Source organism: Pelophylax lessonae (genome assembly GCF_965119305.1).
Source record: "Pelophylax lessonae genome assembly, chromosome: 9".
Classification (NCBI taxonomy): domain Eukaryota; kingdom Metazoa; phylum Chordata; class Amphibia; order Anura; family Ranidae; genus Pelophylax; species Pelophylax lessonae.
Window position 1 is genome coordinate 192,996,473 of NC_138776.1, and position 20,491 is coordinate 193,016,963.

The 20,491-nt window shown below is 44.9% G+C and overlaps 1 protein-coding gene across 1 annotated transcript; it reads left to right on the forward strand.

Moving 5' to 3' along the window:
* Positions 1–5,501: 5,501 nt before the first annotated feature.
* LOC309564292 (olfactory receptor 5V1-like) lies at positions 5,502–6,428 on the forward strand (the record flags this gene model as incomplete). Its single annotated transcript, XM_082268918.1, has 1 exon — positions 5,502–6,428. The coding sequence occupies one exon, from the start codon at positions 5,502–5,504 to the stop codon at positions 6,426–6,428; it is 927 nt and encodes a 308-aa protein (XP_082125044.1).
* Positions 6,429–20,491: the final 14,063 nt, after the last annotated feature.

A 20,491-nucleotide genomic window follows, 5' to 3' on the forward strand; every position in this document is an offset into this window, starting at 1 on the left:
CCTACTGATACGACTGCTTGTGGAAGAGAATTCCACATCCTTACCGCTCTTACAGTGAAGAACCCCTTACGCATTTTAAGGTTAAAACGCCTTTCCTCTAGTTTTAGTGAGTGGCCACGTGTCTTATTGTATCTCCTTTCTCTGAATAGTTTGTTCCTTATGCTAGGGTCGCCAGTACAGTATTTGTACATTGATATCATATCCCCCCTCAATCGTCTCTTCTCCAGAGAGAATAGGTTCAGTGCTTCTAGGCTTTCCTCATAGCTGATGTCCTCCATTCCCCTAATTATTTTTGTTGCCCTTCTCTGGACTCTTTCCAATTCCAGCACATCCTTCCTGAGGACCGGTGCCCAGAACTGGACATCATACTCCATATGTGGTGGGACCAGAGTCTTGTAGAGCAGGAGAATAATCTCTTTATTTCTGGAGTGAATCCCCTTTTTTATACATCCCAGTATTCTGTTGGCTTTGCGTGCAGCGGCTTGGCATTGCATGCCACTGCCAAGCCTGTTGTCTACCAGTACCCCCAAGTCTTTTTCCATCCTAGACTCACCCAGAGGTTCCCTCCCTAGTGAGTAGCTTGCTTTCTGGTTTCTGGCCCCCAAGTGCATTACTTTTTCAACATTAAACCTCATCTGCCATGTAGTTGCCCACCCCGTTATTTTGTTCAGGTCCGCTTGTAAGGTTTCCACATCCTGCATAGAAGATATTGGCAAGCTTAGTTTAGTATCATCCGCAAATACTGAGATTGTACTAGATATCCCCTCCTCTAGATCATTTATGAATAAGTTAAACAGGATTGGTCCCAGGACAGAACCCTGGGGGACCCCACTTTCCACACCCGCCCAATCCGAGTACTCCCCATTAATCATCACCCTCTGGACTCTCCCCTGGAGCCAGTTCTCTATCCAGGACTCACCTTATGGTCCATACCTACCTTCCTTAGTTTGTACAGTAAGCGTTTGTGGGGAACAGTATCAAAGGCCTTTGCAAAGTCCAGATACACCACATCCAAAGGCTTTCCTTTATCTAGGTGGCAGCTCACTTCATCGTAGAAGGTTAATAGATTGGTTTGGCAAGAACGATTTTTCATGAATCCATGCTGATTACTACTGATAATACAGTTTTCATTACTAAAGTCTTGTATGTGGTCCCTTAACATCCCCTCCCAAATCTTGCAGACTACAGATGTTAGGCTGACCGGCCTATAGTTACCCGGGATACATCTCGGCCCCTTTTTAAATATTGGTACCACGTTGGCTTTTTTCCAATCAGCTGGCACCATACCGTCTGTAAACTATCCTTAAAGATCAAGAATAATGGTCTGGCAATCACCTGGCTGAGCTCTTTAAGAACCCTCGGGTGCAAGCCATCCGGTCCTGGTGATTTATTTATGTTAAGTTTCTCTAGTTTAGTTTTAAGTCTATCTTCTGTTAGCCATGGCGGTATTTCCTGAGGTGTGTTGTTTAGTTCGGCCTTACAAGCTAGGTTCGTGTAGCCCCCCGATTCTTTTGTGAAGACTGGAGAGAAGAAATTATTTAACACTTCCGCCTTTTCTCTGTCCTCAGTGGCCATATTTCCTTTGTCATCTTTTATGGGGCCAATGTGTTCTGGCCTCGCTTTCTTACTGTTTATATGCTTAAAGAATTTCTTGGGGTTCTTTTTACTCTCCTCTGCTATATGTCTCTCGTGTTCTATTTTAGCCACCCTGATTTCGTTTTTACATTTCTTATTACACTCTTTGTAATGCTTAAATGCTGCCAATGACCCCTCAGTCTTGTATTTTTTGAAGGCCTTTTCTTTAGCACTAATATGCATTTTTATGTTGGAGTTTAGCCACCCAGGGTTTAGTTTTGCTCTTTTAAATTTATTTCCCTTTGGAATGCACTGGTCAATCCCCTTGTTAAGTATGCTCTTGAAGCACTCCCATTTTTCCTCCGTGTTCTTTGTTCCCAGGGTTCTATCCCAATTGATATTTTCTAGCAGCGGGCGCAGTTTTGGGAAATTGGCTCTTTTGAAATTCAGCGTCCTTAAATTACCCCTCTACTGTAATTAATACTGAAACTTATTGACCTATGGTCACTGTTTCCTAAGTTGCCCTGTATTTCTATATCCGTGAGCAGGTCTGTATTGTTGGTAGTCAGTAGGTCAAGTACCGCATTGTTTGCACAAGGGTACAAGATCGAATTTCTTTCGCGGCCAGCAGACAGATTCTTTCCCTCAAATCTTCATTTGACCCCAGGGTGGTTGCAGGACCTGCGTCAAGCGGTGGAGGATCTCCTAGCCCAGGGGGTTGTCGTCCCGGTGCCTCATCGAGACAGGTTTCGGGGGTTTTATTCGAATCTGTTCACTGTGCCCAGAAATGAGGGCAAAGTGCGTCCGATTTTGGACTTAAAAGCTCTGAACAGCTTCGTGCACATTCGGAAATTCCGCATGGAATCACTCCGCTCGGTGGTGGCCTCCCTGAATCCGGGGGAGTTCCTGGCCTCTATAGACCTGAAGAATGCGTATCTGCACATCCCCATTTTCGAGGGTCATCAGAGGTACCTCCAATTCGCTATCGCAGAGGATCATTACCAGTTTGTAGCGTTATCTTTCGGTCTTGCTTCGGCTCCATGGGTCTTTACCAAAGTGTTGGTGCCTTTTCTGGGCCTGTTGCGGGCACAGGGCATTGCGGTCTTGGGTTATCTGGATGATCTCCTGCTAAGATCGAGTGCCAGTCAGAGTCTGTTATGCGATCTGCCCACTACAGTCCAGACGCTCCAGGAATTCGGTTGGACAATCACATTCAGAAGTCGACCTTGACGCCTTCCGTTCGGCTCCCGTATCTGGGAATGATCCTGGACTCTGCTCAAGCAAAGGTGTTCTTACCGGAGGACAAGCTCCGGACCCTACAGTCCGAGGTCAGGTCCCTCAGGGACAACGAATCCTCATTGCTCAGGACCTGTATGCGGGCCCTGGGGTTGATGGTGCCAGCCTTCGAGGCGATACCATTTGCACAGTTTCATACACGATCTCTCCAAGCGGAGATCCTGGCCAGATGGGACAGACCAGCTCAGTCCTTGGGCCTGAGTGTGTCTCTGAGTCGCCAAACCAGAATGGATCTCTTGTGGTGGCTTCAGTCCCCGGCTGTGTCGGAAGGAAAATCCTTCCGGCTGATTCTGTGGACGGTGATACTGTACCACGGATGCCAGCCTGTCGGGCTGGGGTGGAGTCCTGGGCAACCTGTCTGCCCAGGGCACTTGGTTGGGGAGGAGTCCTCTCTTCCGATAAACATTTTGGAATTGAGAGCGATCAGGCTGTGCCTGCTCCATTGGTCGGATCGTCTTCAGGGCCGTCCTGTATGGGTGCAGATGGACAATGGCTTACATCAACCACCAAGGGGGCACCAGGAGTGGCCGGGTGGCCCAGGAGGTGACCAGTATCCTGTCTTGGGCAGAGACTCATGTCTCGGCGATATCGGCAGTTCACATTCTGGGTGTGGAGAATTGGCAGGCCGACTATCTGAGCCGCCAGACCCTGGACCAGGGGGAATGGTCCCTACACCCGGAGGTGTTTCAGATGCTGTGTGCGAAGTGGGGATCCCCGGATGTGGATCTGTTCGCGTCTCGGCTAAACCACAAGGTGGAAAGGTTCGTGGCAAGAATGCGCGATCCTCTGGCAGATGCCTCGAATGCGCTGGTGGTGCCTTGGCGTCAGTATCATCTGATATATGCCTTTCCTCCGATTCAGTTGTTGTCCAGGTTCCTTCGCAGGGTGGCCTCGGAACAATCAATGGTAATTCTGGTTGCGCTGGACTGGCCTCGCCGGTCCTGGTACGCGGACATCGTTCACCTGGCCGTAGAGCCTCCGTGGCAGCTACCAATGTGAGAAGATCTACTGTCTCAGGGACCAATCTTCCATCCTGCTTTACAGTCGCTGGCTTTAATGGCCTGGCTGTTGAAAGCCAGGTCCTGAGGGACAGGGGTCTCTCCTCAGAGGTCATTCCTACTTTGATCAAGGCTAGAAAAGCCTCTTCTGGTAAGATTTATTACCGTACATGGAAAGCTTATTTTGCCTGGTGTGAGTCCAGGGGTTTCTCTCCTCGTTCCTACTCGGTGATGAGGGTGTTGGCTTTCCTCCAGGCTGGTGTGGACCAGCGCCTTGCGTTGGCCATGATTAAAGGCCAGGTATATGCCCTGGCTGTTCTTTTCCAGCGCCCTGTGGCTTCTCATTCCTTAATTCGCACCTTGATTCAAGGTGTGCGTCACTTGGCCCCTCCTAGAAGGGAGCCCTTACCTCCATGGGACTTGAACTTGGTTCTGTCCCTGTTGTGCAAGGCTGCGACTTGGTCGTCGGTGCACACCTTTTCCAAATTCCAAAGATTACAGGATTAAAGTTCTGGCATCAGCCGATGCCTCCATTGGCCGCAAAGTTCTCTGTGCGGCAGTGCCATAGGGGACCCTGGTTTTGTACTGGTCCCTAGCTGTTGGGGGTTGTTTTCCCCTTGGTTATTAGATTTCCTGGGTTGTTGCTCCTGTTAAGCCCTTTTTTGTTACCCAGAAGGTTACCTTTCTGCTAATGTAAGGTTCCTTTCTCTGATGTGGGTACTGCGTTGCTTTTCTGATGGTTGCGTTGCCCACCCCTCATGTCTACACTGCTTTGGGACATCCCCATTAGTGAAGACTGTGTGAATGGGCGGCGACTGTCGGAGGACGTAAGAGAAAACAGAATTTTTGTAAAATATTACCGTAAAATTCCTTTCTCTGAGTCCTCCGACAGTCGCCGCCCCCGCCCCTCTTTTGGGTTTTTTTCTACACTTTCACTGCTTGCGACCAAACTGAGTTGGGATGGCTATTGCAGGGGGGTATTGGACTAGAAGGACAGCCCCCATGGGTGTGACTATGTAGATGAATTGTTCTTTTACAAGTCTTTTGCCTAGAAACTCCTGCGGAGGGGAAGCAATACCCCATTAGTGAAGTCTGTGTGAATGGGTGGGGACTGTCGGAGGACTCAGAGAAAGGAATTTTACGGTAAGATTTTACAAAAATTCAGTTTTTTTTAGTTGTGGGATTTTTTTTTTTTGTGCTGTGTACCATTGGGGACATTTCACTTTGCTTCCTGTCCCAGAGATGCAAAAAGAAGGTAATCTCCCAATGTAAGAGGAGTTCCCTTCTTAGACACTTGTTCCCAGAACAGATGTTCCCATCGGAAGATTTCCCCTTATCTCTTGTTCTGGAAACAACTGTAAAATGTTGGATTTTCCCTCTTTCTTTCTTGGTGGCAGTACAAATAGAAGCATGAAACTCACCAATGGGAATATGAACTGCAAAAGATAGAGTCTAACCCTTCCCCACTTTATCAATTCAAAAGAGTTTGCCTAAAAATAAACATGCATTTTATTTGATTAAACTTGTATTAATTAATTGGTTTCATTTGTGTATTTGTATTAGTACACAACAAGCATGTTTTAATTTTCATTACCATTTACACTTAATAACAAAAAATTACCAAACAATGGAATGGAGCTCTTCAATCAAACTTATTCAAAAAAATTCATCCTTCTTGGACTGTCTGATATTCCTTATTTAAAACCAATCTTGTTTCTGATCTTCTTTATAATGTATATGGTGACAATATCTGGAAATTGTCTTCTCATTATCATGGTGAGACTTAATTCCCGTCTCCAAACCCCCATGTACTTTTTCTTAACTAACCTTGCCATCATTGACATCTGCTTCTCATCAACAGTGGTACCCAGAATACTGGTAAACACCATATCACAGGATAGAACTATATCTTTCCTAGGATGTGCAGCTCAGATGTATTTCCATCTGGCTCTTGGAGGTGCAGAATGCTTAATACTGACTGTCATGGCCTTTGATAGATATATTGCGATTTGTAAGCCATTACAGTACAATATGATAATGGACAAACAACTCTGTCTATGTCTGGCTATTGCATCCTGGTTTCTAGGCTTTAAGAATTCAGCTATCCAAGCAATGTTCACATTTCAGCTGCCGTTCTGTAAGTCTAATGTTATTGACCACTTTTTCTGTGAGATACCACCTTTACTTCGGCTCTCCTGCAAGGATATCTATCTCAATCAGGTATCAGGCATCATTGCAACTGCCCTCTTTGCATTCGGTACGTTCTTCCTAATTTTTCTGTCCTACCTTTGCATCACCTTAACTGTGATAAACATCCATTCTGTAACAGAAAGAAGGAAGGTTTTCTCCACTTGTGTCTCCCATATTGCTGTGGTCTCCATCTACTATGGTACTATCATGTTCATGCATATACGACCTCAGTCCAGTTACTTCCCAGAACAGGACAAAGCAGCCTCTGTTATCTATACAGTTGTGACTCCAATGGTTAATCCTGTAATATACAGCATAAGAAATAAAGATATCAAAGAAAGTATCAGAAAGACATTAAAGATTATCTAAACCCTAGAACACAAATTGAATATATTGCAGCTTATAAGTCTATCTTTATGTTGCCAGAATTTTAGTGTCCTTGTACCTTCCTGTGCAATGTACTGATAAATCCAATATTGTTATCATTCTTCAAAGCTATCTTATGTGCACTACAGAAGAATGTCCCCTCTGTAATGGAGATGACGAGTGTAGGAGTGGTTAGTGTTCCAAATCAAGAAAGCAGCCTCGTAACACTGATGGCTCCCCCCACAGATAGAGTACAACAAGTGAGTGTTGTCACCCTAACACAGGAAGTGTGTTCTAGGGTGACAACAGTGAAAATGAAGGGAAAAAGCCTGCCACTGGGCCTAAGCACTGATAAGCTGCAGTATATTAAAGTTTTGTTTTTAGCTTTAGACACTTGCTAAAACTAGTATATTATTTTGTCTCCCAATCTGGCTCCACTATCTTGAAGATTAGGCCCTCAACTTTGGAAAATATATATTACTTGATGACTCCAAAAAAGACTGTCTGAAATATATAAAGAACTTTTCCCTGTTTCTCCCCCTTCAGTAACTAAATGGGTGGAGGAAGTCCTGGATCTAAATGGGGAGGATTGGATCTGCATGTGGAGTTTCTCCTTTACTCGATTAGTGGCAGCAAGGGACAGGTTTATTCACTTTGAATTTCTACACAGGATATAATATACCCCAGCTAAACTGTCCAGTATTTATCCGCCGGTCTCGACAGAGTGTTGGCGTTACTTCACTTCCTGGCTACTTTCGGACATATCTTTTGGTACTGTCCAGTGGTTCAGGACTTCTGGAAAGTTGTCCTGCACTGTATAACAGAGGTCACTTCCCTACCCCTGCCCATGACGATGACAGTTTGCCTTCTTGGTCTTGTGAAAGGTCTGGCACTGATCAGGGCTCATCCTACTCTATGGCTATTTTATGCTTGCAAGGCATTGATCCTTTACTGGAAGAAGCCAGTGACACCCTCCCTGACTTATTGGAAAGGGCTGGTAAATAAAGTGGTTCCCTTTTTAGAAGGCTACAGGTTACAAGGCACAGTGAAGCTGCATTTGATGGGCACAGTGAGGCTGCATTTGGTGGGCACTAAAAAGGCTGCATTTGATGGGCACTGGTGAGGCTGCAATTGATGGGCACAGTGAGACCGTGAGGCTCACAGTGAGTGACTGGTAGCAAGCAGTAACTACCACTGTATATAGTTTATTGTTGTTTTTGAAGTTTGAAAGTTTGCATGCGGCCCCCATTGGATATGAAAACATGTCCAGTGGCCCTTGAGGTAATTTGAGTTTGAGACCTCTGACTTAAAAGCATAGTTTCTATTCCCTGACACCAGCGTAGACAAATTTACAACCCTCTTTTTGCATGAGACACTGTTTCTAGCTAGGAAAGTGATTGCACGACAATGGATGCGCGACAAACCCCCCACCTTTCATGACTGGCTCCGAGAGGTTAACACGCTACCCTACAAAAAGTTAATATATGCCCACCATGGGTGTCCTTCCAGGTTTTACAAAATATGGGACAGATGGGTGCAGCCCCCAGAGACATGCATTTGATTTTATACTGCTGTTTGTATTGAATCTTTTTTTTTTTTCACCACCCCTCTCGCTTTTGTATTCTGTCAGGAACATAGAGCTACTATTGTTACAGCTTGGCAATTCTTATGCTCATCATATGCAGAGATATATAGTAACTAAGTAGAACTACTTCACTACTGTACTTAAGTACCGAAAGGCGTTATCTGTACTTTCCTAGAGTAGAATTTTTTTCTCCTACTTCCACTTTTACTTCACTATATTTTTTCGATGATTTCAATACTTCTACTCCGATATTTTTTTTTTGTGCTGCATAGTTACTCGTTACTATTATAAAAATTACCACTGCCAGAACAGTAGATGGCTGATTTCATGAAGCTCAAAACATGTGTATTATCAGCGCATACGAAAATAAAAGCTACTGTATGTATAAATAAAAGCTGCATTTGAAATAATAAAAAAAAATATGATGTTCAAACTTTTGACTTCTTTCTTTAATAACTACATAACACAGTACTTGTACTTTTACTTTCAGTACTTGAGTAGCAACATTTTAAAAAAAACTACTTGCAATACTTAAGTACAAAAAATGTTGAATACTTTAGTACTTCTACTCAAGTCACTTTTTGATCGAGCACTTCCACTTCTACTCAAGTCACTTTTTGATCGAGCACTTGTACTTTTACTCAAGTATGGGTTTCGAGTACTTTATACAACTCTGACCATATGCGATGGATGTACCTAAGTATTCTTTCTTTGACATCACCTATATTGCTGTATTACCATGACAATTCCTCTGTTTGCTTCTTTGTATTTGTGTTTTTTTTTTTTTTTATCAATAAAGAACTTGTTTGATTAAAAGCATAGTTTCACTGCTTTCTACATAATGGTCAATGTGTACCTATCGTGGTCAACCAGTACCCAAGTACCGATCACCAGCTCATCAGAGTCCCCGAGTACCTATCACCTGCTCATCAGAGTACCCAAGTACCTGTCACCTGCTCATCAGAATACCCGAGTACCTGTCACCAGCCCATCAGAGCACCTGAGTGCCTGTTACCAGCCCATCAGAGCACCCGAGTACCTGTCACCAGCCCATCAGAGTACCGGTCACCAGCCCATCAGAGTACCGGTCACCAGCCCATCAGCGTACCTGCCTCAAGCTCATCAAAGCACCCGAGTACCTGTCACCAGCCAATCGGAGTACCTGTCATCAGTCCATCAGAGTACCTGTCACCTGCTCATCAGAGTACCTGAGTACCTGTCACTAGCTCATCAGAGCATCCAAGTACCTGTCACCAGCCCATCAGAGTACCCGAGTACCTGTCACCAGCTCTTAAGAGCACCCGAGTCCCTGTTACTAGCTCATCAGAGTACCCGGAGACCTGTCACCTGCTCATCAGAGCACCCGAGTACCTGTCACCAGCTCATCAGAGCACCCGAGTACCTGTCCCCATCTCATCAGAGCACCCGAGTACCTGTGACAGCTCAACAGAGCACCCGAGTACCTGTCACCTGTTCATCAGAGTACCTGTCTCCAGCTCATCAGAGCACCTGAGTACCTGTCATCAACCCTTTAGAGTACCTGTCACCAGCCCATCAGCCTACCTATCACTAGCCCATCAGCATACCTGTCTCTAGCTCATCAGAGCATCCGAGTACCTGTCACCAGCCCATCACCCCTGTCGTGCAGCCCAACAGTACCTGACCTGCATCCCATTAGTACCTGACTTGCAGCCCATGAGTACCTGATGTGCAGCCCATCACTACCTATCGTGCAGCCCATCACAACCTGTCATTCAGCCCATCAGTGTCACCTGTCATACAAGCCACCATGTCCAAAAAAGTTTTTACTACCGAAGAGGCATATCAATTTCTAAGCCTGACGGATGAGAGCACTCACTGTCCAATTCCAGTTCCAAATCCAGTTCAGAATTCAAGCCCTTTGCATGCAGTACATCAGCGACCGAATCAGGGGAGAAAGCAGTCCATCCTAAAAGATGTTCTGAAAACCAAGCAGCCACCAGCAGCACCATACATCCCAATGGCCAATCGGCAAACGCCAACAGTGCTAGACCCCAGGAGGAAAGGCCCAGTACAAACACTGGAATTTCACACCAGACCTAAAGAATTAGAGCCCAAACTCATCTTCCAGACAGTTTAGCAAACTCATTATGGTTACCTTCTAACTCAGGGTCAGCTACAAGCTACAAGCTTTCACAGCACAGCCAGGTGTGCAGGTCAACACTGAAAGTTTTTCTGTGATTGATTTTTTTTAAATGTATTTTTCCCTGACGAGTTACTTCAAAGCATCGTGGACCAAGCAAATCTTTTACATAGAGAACAACCCCAACTCATGCCACACCTGTCCTTTTGAACGGAGACGCCTAACAGTGGAGGAGTTTAGCTTGTTTTTCTGCCTTACAATCAATATGGGGCTTATAAAAAAAAATGATTTGCATTCTTATTGGTCTACCAACCCCATCCACCACATGCCAATTTTTTTCAGCTGTCATGTCCACGTCCCGCTATGACATAATGCGCTTCCTGTATTTCAGTGATAACTCGCAGTGCCCTCCCCAAGATCATCCCAATTTTGAAAAACTATATAAAATTTTCCCCCTAATTACTTTTTTTTTAAGAGGTTTCCCGAACTTTATGTCCCTGACTAGAACATCTCTGTGGACGAATCCCTGGTCCATTTCACAGTCCAGCTGGGATTTAAGCAATACATTCCCAGTAAGAGGGCCAGGTACAAATTAAAGCTCAACAAGCTCTGTGAAAGCACCACTGGATATGTGTACGCCTTCTGTGTGTACGAAAGCAGAGACTCCCAGCTCCAGCCCCCTTAGTGCCCAACGTACATGGGAATAAGCGGAAACATTGTCTGGGACCTAGCGTTTCCACTGTTGCAAAAGGGGTATCACATTTACGTAGACAATTATTATACAAGTTTGCCACTTTTCCACCATCTGTACCCTAAGAAAACTTTGGCCTGCGGTACAGCAATAAAAAACATGAAGGGCTCCCCACAGCGTTTAGTCACCACAAAACTACGAAGGGGGGATCCGGCAAGCCTGAGGAACGAGGAAGTGTTGGCCGTGAAGTGGAGGGATAGGAAAGATGTGTACATCATGTCCACAATCCACAATGACACCTCAGTAAAACTTCACAGAAGACGTGGTCCCATTCAAAAGCCTGGGTGTATCTAAGAGCACAATAAGTTCATGGGGTGGGGTGGATTTAAACAAGAAATGCTGCAGCACTATTTATCAACACGAAAGTCCCTCTTCTGGTATAAAAAAGTTGCAATTTACCTTTTCCTTTTGGCCATTTATAACGCAGACGTCACCTATAAAAAATCTAGAGAAACACAAGACTCCTTCCTCAAATTTATCAAAGATACTGTCACTGCCCTGATCTACCAGCAAGGATCCCCCCCCCCCCCCCTGAAAGTATTCGCTCTGAATGTTTCAGCAGACTGCAAGAGCGCCATTTCCCTGACAATGAAGGGAAGGGGGGAATCGGCGCTTGTTTCGCTAGATGTACACAAAGATCCAAACAAATTATACAGCAATATATGGAGCCAGAACTATGAATAATCCTACAGCTCGATATAACACACAATCCTAGCTATGATGTGAAGAAAATTTAAAAGGTGAGTAACAATATGTAAAACATGTGGAACAGCTATATACACTGTGTGACTTCAATAAGATGATAAATCAATACAAATGAAGTGGTGTGCAAGACATACACAATGATAAAACAATATATGTTGAAGCAATACTAAACAATATCACATATTCTCAGTGTGAAATACCAAAGCTATGAGTGCTCAGATATAAGTGTAATAGCATACAAATAATAATAAATAAATATATAGATGGTGTGATGATCAATAAAAATAATAGTCCATGTGCAAATAAATGTGAAAAAAATGCTTCAAATGCTTTATGTGATTCTTCACAACAATCAGGTGACTTTCGTGGAACTCCAAAGTGTGTCTCCAGAAGTGAGCTATATCCTCAAATAAGTGTAATGGCCGCTCACCTCCAAAAACATCTTTACAGGCGTTTTGTGATAGCGATCAACGGGCTAGGGTAATATAATCCTCCTCCACAGGTGGGGGCTTCTATTGGGTCCTCTGGGATGTCCTTTGTTCCTACTGGATATCAGTCACCTCTTTTGTTAATGGGCAATAATCCTCCAGATACTCCCAATACTCCTCCAGACACTCAAAGAGATAGTCAAGTACTCGTGGTGAAGTATGTAAGGATATTTATTTAAGAACAAGCAAATAAAACTTACAGTTAAGTAAGAGAAGGTCAGCAGCCGCCGATGTGGTATAAGTCCAATACTTCCAGTCTGGGCCGTAGACCAGAAGTGACGTCACCCGGCTCCTCCTGATGTGTTGCGTCACTCAACACGTGACTTTATCAAGGGTGATAAAGTCACCATGCCTCTTACTAAATACCTTGGACTGTCTACTTTCCAAAAAGGGATAAGGTGGGGGGTATTTATACTGTCCTGACATATCAGGGCCTCGAGAAAAGAGCTAGGCAGTCAGTATATCAGGTGTGATCAATTTTTTGACCTCAAAATACGCTTATTGCGATTTTTTTTACCAAACATAGGTAGCAGAAAACAAATTGGCCAAAATTTTTTAAAAAATTAGATTTTTACATTTTTTTTGGGGGGGGGGGGGGAATTTCATATAAAAAAAATGTGAAAAATATTAATATTTTTTCAAAATTTACGCTCTTTTTTTGTTTATAGCACAAAAAGTAAAAATTGCACAGGTGATCAAATACCACCAAAAGAAAGCTCTGTTTGTGGGAAAAAAAGGACGTAAATTTTGTTTGGGTACGGTGTCGCACGTCCGCGCAATTGTTAGTTAAAGTCGCACAGTGCCGAATCGCAAAAAGTGGCCCAGACGTAAGACAGCAGAATCCTCCGGTGGTAAAGTGGTTAAATATATGGGGGGGGGGGGGTTGTACTGCGCTTCAAGGGTGTTTAAATAGATCTCTTATACAATTTAATAAATACAATAAATAAATATCGTGCTTTTATGTGTGTCTTGTGACTACAAATATCATGTGCAAAATACTGTCACTTGTCAAAATTAATCACATTGGTACAAATCAATATAAAAACGTAAATACTATAAAGTGCTAAGGTGTCAGAATTAGGGTTGAGCGAACACCTAGATGTCCGTGTTCGACGGGTTCGGCCGAACTTTAAAAAAAAGTCCGGGTCCGTGTCCCGGACTTTTACCGAACTTTTCCCGGACACCGAACCCCATTGAAGTCAATGGGGACCCGAACTTTAAGGCACTAAAATGGCTCTAAAACACCAAAGGAAAGGGCTAGAGTGCTGCAAATGGCAGCAAAACGTAATTAAGAGCATGGCAAGTGCTCTGCAAACAAATGTGGATAGGGAAATAACTTAAAACAACAAAAAAAAACAGAAAAATAAAACAATGTTCTTCTTCATCTCTGAAGGACGAGGCCCATATGGAGTAGGAGGGAGGTTGAGGTGGTGGTGGATGTGGCGGTGACTAGACATATGCCGGTTTTCGGTAATTCGATATATCGCGGTATTGCATAGCCACGGTATTGTTATTGTGGCATTTTTAAAATACCGAGTTTCTCTGTCAAGTCTGCCTGACTTGTGAATTGATACATTTCAGTGAGCTGGATGACTCATTCACTCACTCAGCTAACACCTTTCAGCATTAAGTCTCCTAACTATAAACAAAAATGATTACATTTGTATCTTTTCCTTCCCTCTGCCAGGGAGAAAGGAAGTTTAACCTCTTAAAGACTGGATCTTTTTCTGACACTTGCTGTTTGCAAGTTAAAATCAGTTTTTTTTTTGCTAGAAAAGTACTTAGAACCCCCAAACATTTTATATATTTTTTTAGCAGAGACCCTACAGAATAAAATGGCGATTGTTGTAATATTTTATGTCACACTGTATTTGCGCAGCAGTCTTTCAAACGCAATGATTAGACTTTAATGAATAAAAAAAAAAAAAAAAACGTAACAGTAAAGTTATCCCAATTTTTTTTTTTTTTGTTACACAGAGAATCGTGAGAGAATCGTGATCTTTATTCCAAGCTAAAAAATCGTGATTCTCATTTTGGCCAGAATCGTGCAGCTCTAATAAATATATATATACACACACACACGCCTAGCAGCCCACATTACATTATTATATAGCCATCAAGCAGTGTCTGGCCTACCTGGTGATGACTGGTCCTGGCGCTCTGATCCGATGGCCTGGTCTTTAAAGGGGCAAATCCTTGCGATCCAGAAGTGGTTAAACCTGCAGGAGGACCGGTGTTTTTATCTATTAATGACTTTACTATTGCTTTAGGCCTGGTTCACATGTATGCGGGTTGGTGGTTCACATGTATGCGGGTTGGCGGTTCACATGTATGCGGGTTGGCGGCCCACATTTGCACAGGCATAGCAGCCCATTGATTTGAACGGGCTGCTATGCCCTCATTTTCCGCAGAAAAAAGGTGCATGCAGCATTTTTTTTAAATTCAGTGGCCTTGAAATCCATCCTGCTTTTGCACCATGCGACTAACCTGCAGTTCCTGCTCTGGCAAGCTTTCTGCATTTTTTGTATACGTGGGCACGGCATTTAAAAATAAACAGTTTGCGTGTGCAGCAACGGCAGGTAAGTCGCATGGTGCAAAAGAAGGATGGATTTCATGGCCACTGCATTTTTTTAAATTCTGCATGCACCTTTTTTCAGCTGAAAACGCAGGCATAGCAGCTCAAGCCCATTCACATCAATGGGCTGCTATGCCTGTGCAAATGTGGGCCCCCAACCCGCATACATGTGAACCAGGCCTAAAGCAATAGTAAAGTCATTAATAGATAAAAACACCGGTCCTCCTGCAGGTTTAACCAATTAATGACTTTACTATTGCTTTAGGCCTGGTTCACATGTATGCGGGTTGGGGGCCCACATTTGCACAGGCATAGCAGCCCATTGATGTGAATGGGCTTGAGCTGCTATGCCTGCGTTTTCAGCTGAAAAAAGGTGCATGCAGAATTTAAAAAAATGCAGTGGCCATGAAATCCATCCTTCTTTTGCACCATGCGACTTACCTGCCGTTGCTGCACACGCAAACTGTTTATTTTTAAATGCCGTGCCCACGTATACAAAAAATGCAGAAAGCTTGCCAGAGCAGGAACTGCAGGTTAGTCGCATGGTGCAAAAGCAGGATGGATTTCAAGGCCACTGAATTTTAAAAAAATGCTGCATGCACCTTTTTTCTGCGGAAAATGAGGGCATAGCAGCCCATTCAAATCAATGGGCTGCTATGCCTGTGCAAATGTGAACCACCAACCCGCATACATGTGAACCAGGCCTAAAGCAATAGTAAAGTAATTTATAAACAACACCTCCTTCAGGTTTAACCACTTCTTGACCACAAGGATTTGCCCTCTTAATGACCAGGCCATCGGATCGGAGCCGAGCGCCAGAACCAGTTATCACCAGTTAGGCCAGACACTGCTTGATGACCTATTTTAGGCCTGGTTCACAGAGTCTGTACTGACTGACTATATAATAATGTGCATAAGTGAACCAAAGCCCCTAAATTCAGCAATGAAATTGAAGTGAGGTGGAAATTTAATAATTTAAATTTAATAATAGAATACCGTGATAATACCGTATACCGTGGCAAAACCTTAATCAATTAATCGCAGCATGAAAATCTGATACCGTCACAAGCCTAGCGGTGACATAGGCGTGCGCACAGGGTGTGCTGGGTGTGCCTGGGCACACCCTAATCACCTAGGGCACATAGCATTGCCAGTGAGGAGATGGGAAAGATCTCCCTGGGACCTGCTCTGCTCTATTTCTCCTTGCCTACAGGTACATGGCCCCGATACATTACTCTCCCTGCTGGCAAACACATGCATGTGTATTTCAACTTTGGGGTGCACACCTTAATGCAATAGGCTGCGCACACCTATGGGCGGTGTAGGTGGAAGCGGCGGTGGAGGAGGACCAGGGCCGGATTAACAGCATCATGGGCTTGGTGCTGAGGATTTTGAAGGGCCTTAAGGGCCGTGCCTTGCCATGCACCCAGAGGAGGAAGGGTGCAGCCATGCATGCCTAATTCAACATGGGATGCTGTCTCTGAAGCCCATAAACACATCCATGCATCGCCAACTGTCCCTCCTTGTCCGGCCTTCACGCTGTGTGGGGAGGTTCTGAGGGTGCTGCCTGGGGAAGCGAGCATAGAAGCCAGACTTCTGTGTTTACAAGTGACAGAAGAGCGGTAACAGTGAATATGGCCAACCCGGGGCCTATATAAAAGGTAGGGGCCTGGAGCTGCAGCTCCAATAGCCCCTACATTAATCTGGCCCTGAGGAGGAGGACGAGGTAGCCAACACTGCTTCTTTTCAAAAATTTTAAATGAGGGTACACCCCAAAAGAGTGAGAAAGAGCAAAAATGGAACAATGGGTGGGTAAGGTCGGTATCCATTGCTATTCTGCATAAGGTACGGAAAAGTCCCGTGGGATCCATGCCTGGTTCATTTTAATGAACGTGAGCTTGTCCACATTGTCTCTGGACAGGCGGCTGCGCTTGTCTGTTATAACGCCCCCAGCCGTGCTAAATACCCGTTCAGATAATACACTGGCTGCAGGGCACGCCAGCACCTCCAAGGCGTAAAGGGCAAGCTCAAGCCATGTGCCCAATTTGGAGACCCAGAAGTTGAAGGGGGCAGACCCGTCATTCACTACATGTAGGCGTGTGCACACATACTGCTCCACCATGTTGGTAAAATGCTGCCTCCTGCTAAGACGTTCCATCTGAGCTGCTGGTGCTGCTGTTTGTTGTGGCGTGCTGACAAAGCTTTTCCACATTTCGGCCATGCTAACCCTGCCTTCTGAGGTGCTGGCGGTGCCCTGGTTGCGTTGGCGACCTCCTCCTCCTCCTCCTCTGCCTTGTGCTTCCACTGTGGCCCCGCTGTCAGATGGGAATGCCAGCAGCATGGCGTCTACCAGCGTGCGCTTGTACTCGCGCATCTTGCGATCGCGCTCCAGTGAGTGAATTAAGGACGGTACGTTGTCCTTGTAACGGGGATCCAGCAGCGTGGCCACCCAGTAATCAGCACAAGTTAGAATGTGGGCAACTCGGCGGTCGTTGTGGAGACACTGCAGCATGTAATCGCTCATGTGTGCCAGGCTGCCCAGAGGCAACGAAAGGCTGTCCTCTGTGGGAGGTGTATCGTCCGTGTCCTCTGTATCCCCCCAGCCACGCACCAGTGATGGCCATGAGCTGGCCTGGGTGCCACCCTGCTGTGAACATGGTTCCATCTCCTCCTCCAGCTCCTCCTCCTCCTCATCCTCCTCATCCTCCAGAACTGTGCCCCTGCTGGACAATTGCGTCCCTGGCGTTTGCGTGTGCAGGAACCCACCCTCGGAGCCCCTTGCGAATGACTGCCCTGAAAGCCTTGGAAATGTTACCTCTTCATCCTCCTCCTCCTCCTCATCCTGTGCCACATCCTCTTCCATCATCGCCCGAATTGTTTTTTCAAGGAGGCATGGAAGTGGGATAGTTAAGCTGAGAACGGCGTCATTGCCACTGGCCATGTTGGTGGAGTACTCAAAACAGCGCAACAAGGCACACAGGTCTCGCATGGAGGCCCAGTTAAATTAAATAGCGGAATAGAAAATATGATCCAAAAAAAGTGTATGTATATCACACGTACACAACCACACTGGGCCCCAATTACTATTGTTTGTACCCCTAAAAGGCTAGATGAGGAGTAGGGGGAGTATGGAACAGGCAGCACCCTCAAACCTTCAGAAGTATGAGATGAACCCCAACAACTTGGAAAGGTGGATCTCTCTCACACGTACCGACACAGACTATCCCGCAATTCAATTGATCCTCAAAGGTTTTTATTGAATAGCGGAATAGGAAATATGATCAAAAAAAGTGTATGTATCTCGCACGTACACAACCACACTAGGCCCCAATTACTATTGTTTGTACCCCTAAAAGGCTAGATGAGGAGTAGGGGGGGTATGGAACAGGCAGCACCCTCAAACCTTCAGAAGTATGAGATGAACCCCAACAACTTGGAAAGGTGGATCTCTCTCACACGTACCAACACAGACTATCCCCCAATTTAACTGATCCCCAGAGGTTTTTGATTAAATAGCGGAATAGAAAATATGATCCCAAAAAAGTGTATGTATATCACACGTACACAACCACACTAGGCCCCAATTACTATTGTTTGTACCCCTAAAAGGCTAGGAGTAGGGGGGAGTATGGAACAGGCAGCACCCTCAAACCTTCAGAAGTATGAGATGAACCCCAACAACTTGGAAAGGTGGATCTCTCTCACACGTACCAACACAGACTATCCCCCAATTTAACTGATCCCCAAAGGTTTTTGATTAAATAGCGGAATAGAAAATATGATCCCAAAAAAGTGTATGTATATCACACGTACACAACCACACTAGGCCCCAATTACTATTGTTTGTACCCCTAAAAGGCTAGATGAGGAGTAGGGGGAGTATGGAACAGGCAGCACCCTCAAACCTTCAGTATGAGATTGTGTTCACTGTACCCCACAAAGATTGAGTTCACTGCACCCCACAATGATTGTGTTCACTGCACCCCACAAAGATTGTGTTCACTGCACCTCACAAAGATTGTGTTCACTGTACCCCCCAAAGATTGTGTTCACTGCACCCCACAAAGATTCTGTTCACTGTACCCCACAAAGATTGTGTTCACTGCACCCCAAAAAGATTGTGTTCACTGCACCCCAAAAAGGATGTTGTTCACTGCACCCCAAAAAGGATTTTGTTCACTGCACCCCAAAAAGGATGTTGTTCACTCCACCCCAAAAAGATTGTGTTCACTGCACCCCACAAAGATTGTGTTCACTGCACCCCAAAAAGATTGTGTTCACTGCACCCCAAAAATGATTTTGTTCACTGCACCCCAAAAAGGATTTTGTTCACTGCACCCCAAAAAGGATGTTGTTCACTCCACCCCAAAAAGATTGTGTTCACTGCACCCCAAAAAGATTGTGTTCACTGCACCCCACAAAGGATTTTGTTCACTGCACCCCAAAAAGATTGTGTTCACTGCACCCCAAAAAGGATGTTGTTCACTGCACCCCAAAAAGGATTTTGTTCACTGCACCCCAAAAAGATTGTGTTCACTGCACCCCACAAAGGATTTTGTTCACTGCACCCCACAAAGATTGTGTTCACTGCACACCAAAAAGGATTGTGTTCACTGCACCCCAAAAAGATTTTGTTCACTGCACCCCAAAAAGATTGTGTTCACTGCAGCCCAAAAAGATTGTGTTCACTGCAGCCCAAAAAGATTGTGTTCACTGCAGCCCAAAAAGATTGTGTTCACTGCAGCCCAAAAAGATTGTGTTCACTGCAGCCCAAAAAGATTGTGTTCACTGCAGCTCACACACAGAAAAATGGATGTGGATCACTGACACCTGCCTATCTCCAATCCCACACCACACAGCAATATCGATTGTAGTTTGTAGAACACAGTTTCCCTAAAATTCAGCAGACTCTGTCCCTAACAGGATTGAGAAGAGATCGTAGATCAGGATTGAGTGCAGATTCACCCCACCCCCCACACAGCAATATCGATTGTAGTTTGTAGAACACAGTTTCCCTAAAATTCAGCAGACTCTGTCCCTAACAGGATTGAGAAGAGATCGTAGATCAGGATTGAGTGCAGATTCACCCCACCCCCCACACAGCAATATCGATTGTAGTTTGTAGAACACAGTTTCCCTAAAATTCAGCAGACTCTGTCCCTAACAGGATTGAGAAGAGATCGTAGATCAGGATTGAGTGCAGATTCACCCCACCCCCCACACAGCAATATCGATTGTAGTTTGTAGAAGACACTGACCCTATATAATTCAGCAGACTCTATCCCTAAAATGCCTACAACTCGCCCTGCCTAAACACTCCGACCTGTCCCTCAATTCTATCCGGACACAAATGGTTTTTTCCTGCCTATCTTTCCCTAATCAGCAGCCAGCACGTTGATGTGTGCTCTGTCCCTGAATCTAAGCAGCATAATGACGCCGCTGCGGCTGCCTCGAACTTATAAAGACTTGGTCACATGCTTCAGACGGCCAATCACAGCTACTGAGACATTTGCAGGCATGGCTGGGATGGCTTAAGGCACACCAGTTAAACGATTGTTGATTGGCTGTTGAAAGCCCGCCATGAAAAGAGCGCCAAAGCATGCAAAACCCGGAAATAAAACGACCGAACACGGATTTTTACCCGAACATACAGTAAAGTGTCCGTGTCCGTGTTCGGGTACAAAAAATCCAATTATTCGGTACGAACACGAATAATACAGTCCGTGTTCGCTCAACACTAGTCAGAATCACAATATAAATAGACTATAAGGTGCTTATATTGCTTAAATGAATCAGTGCATAATCATATAAATATATGTGTTTCGTGTCAACCAGTGCAA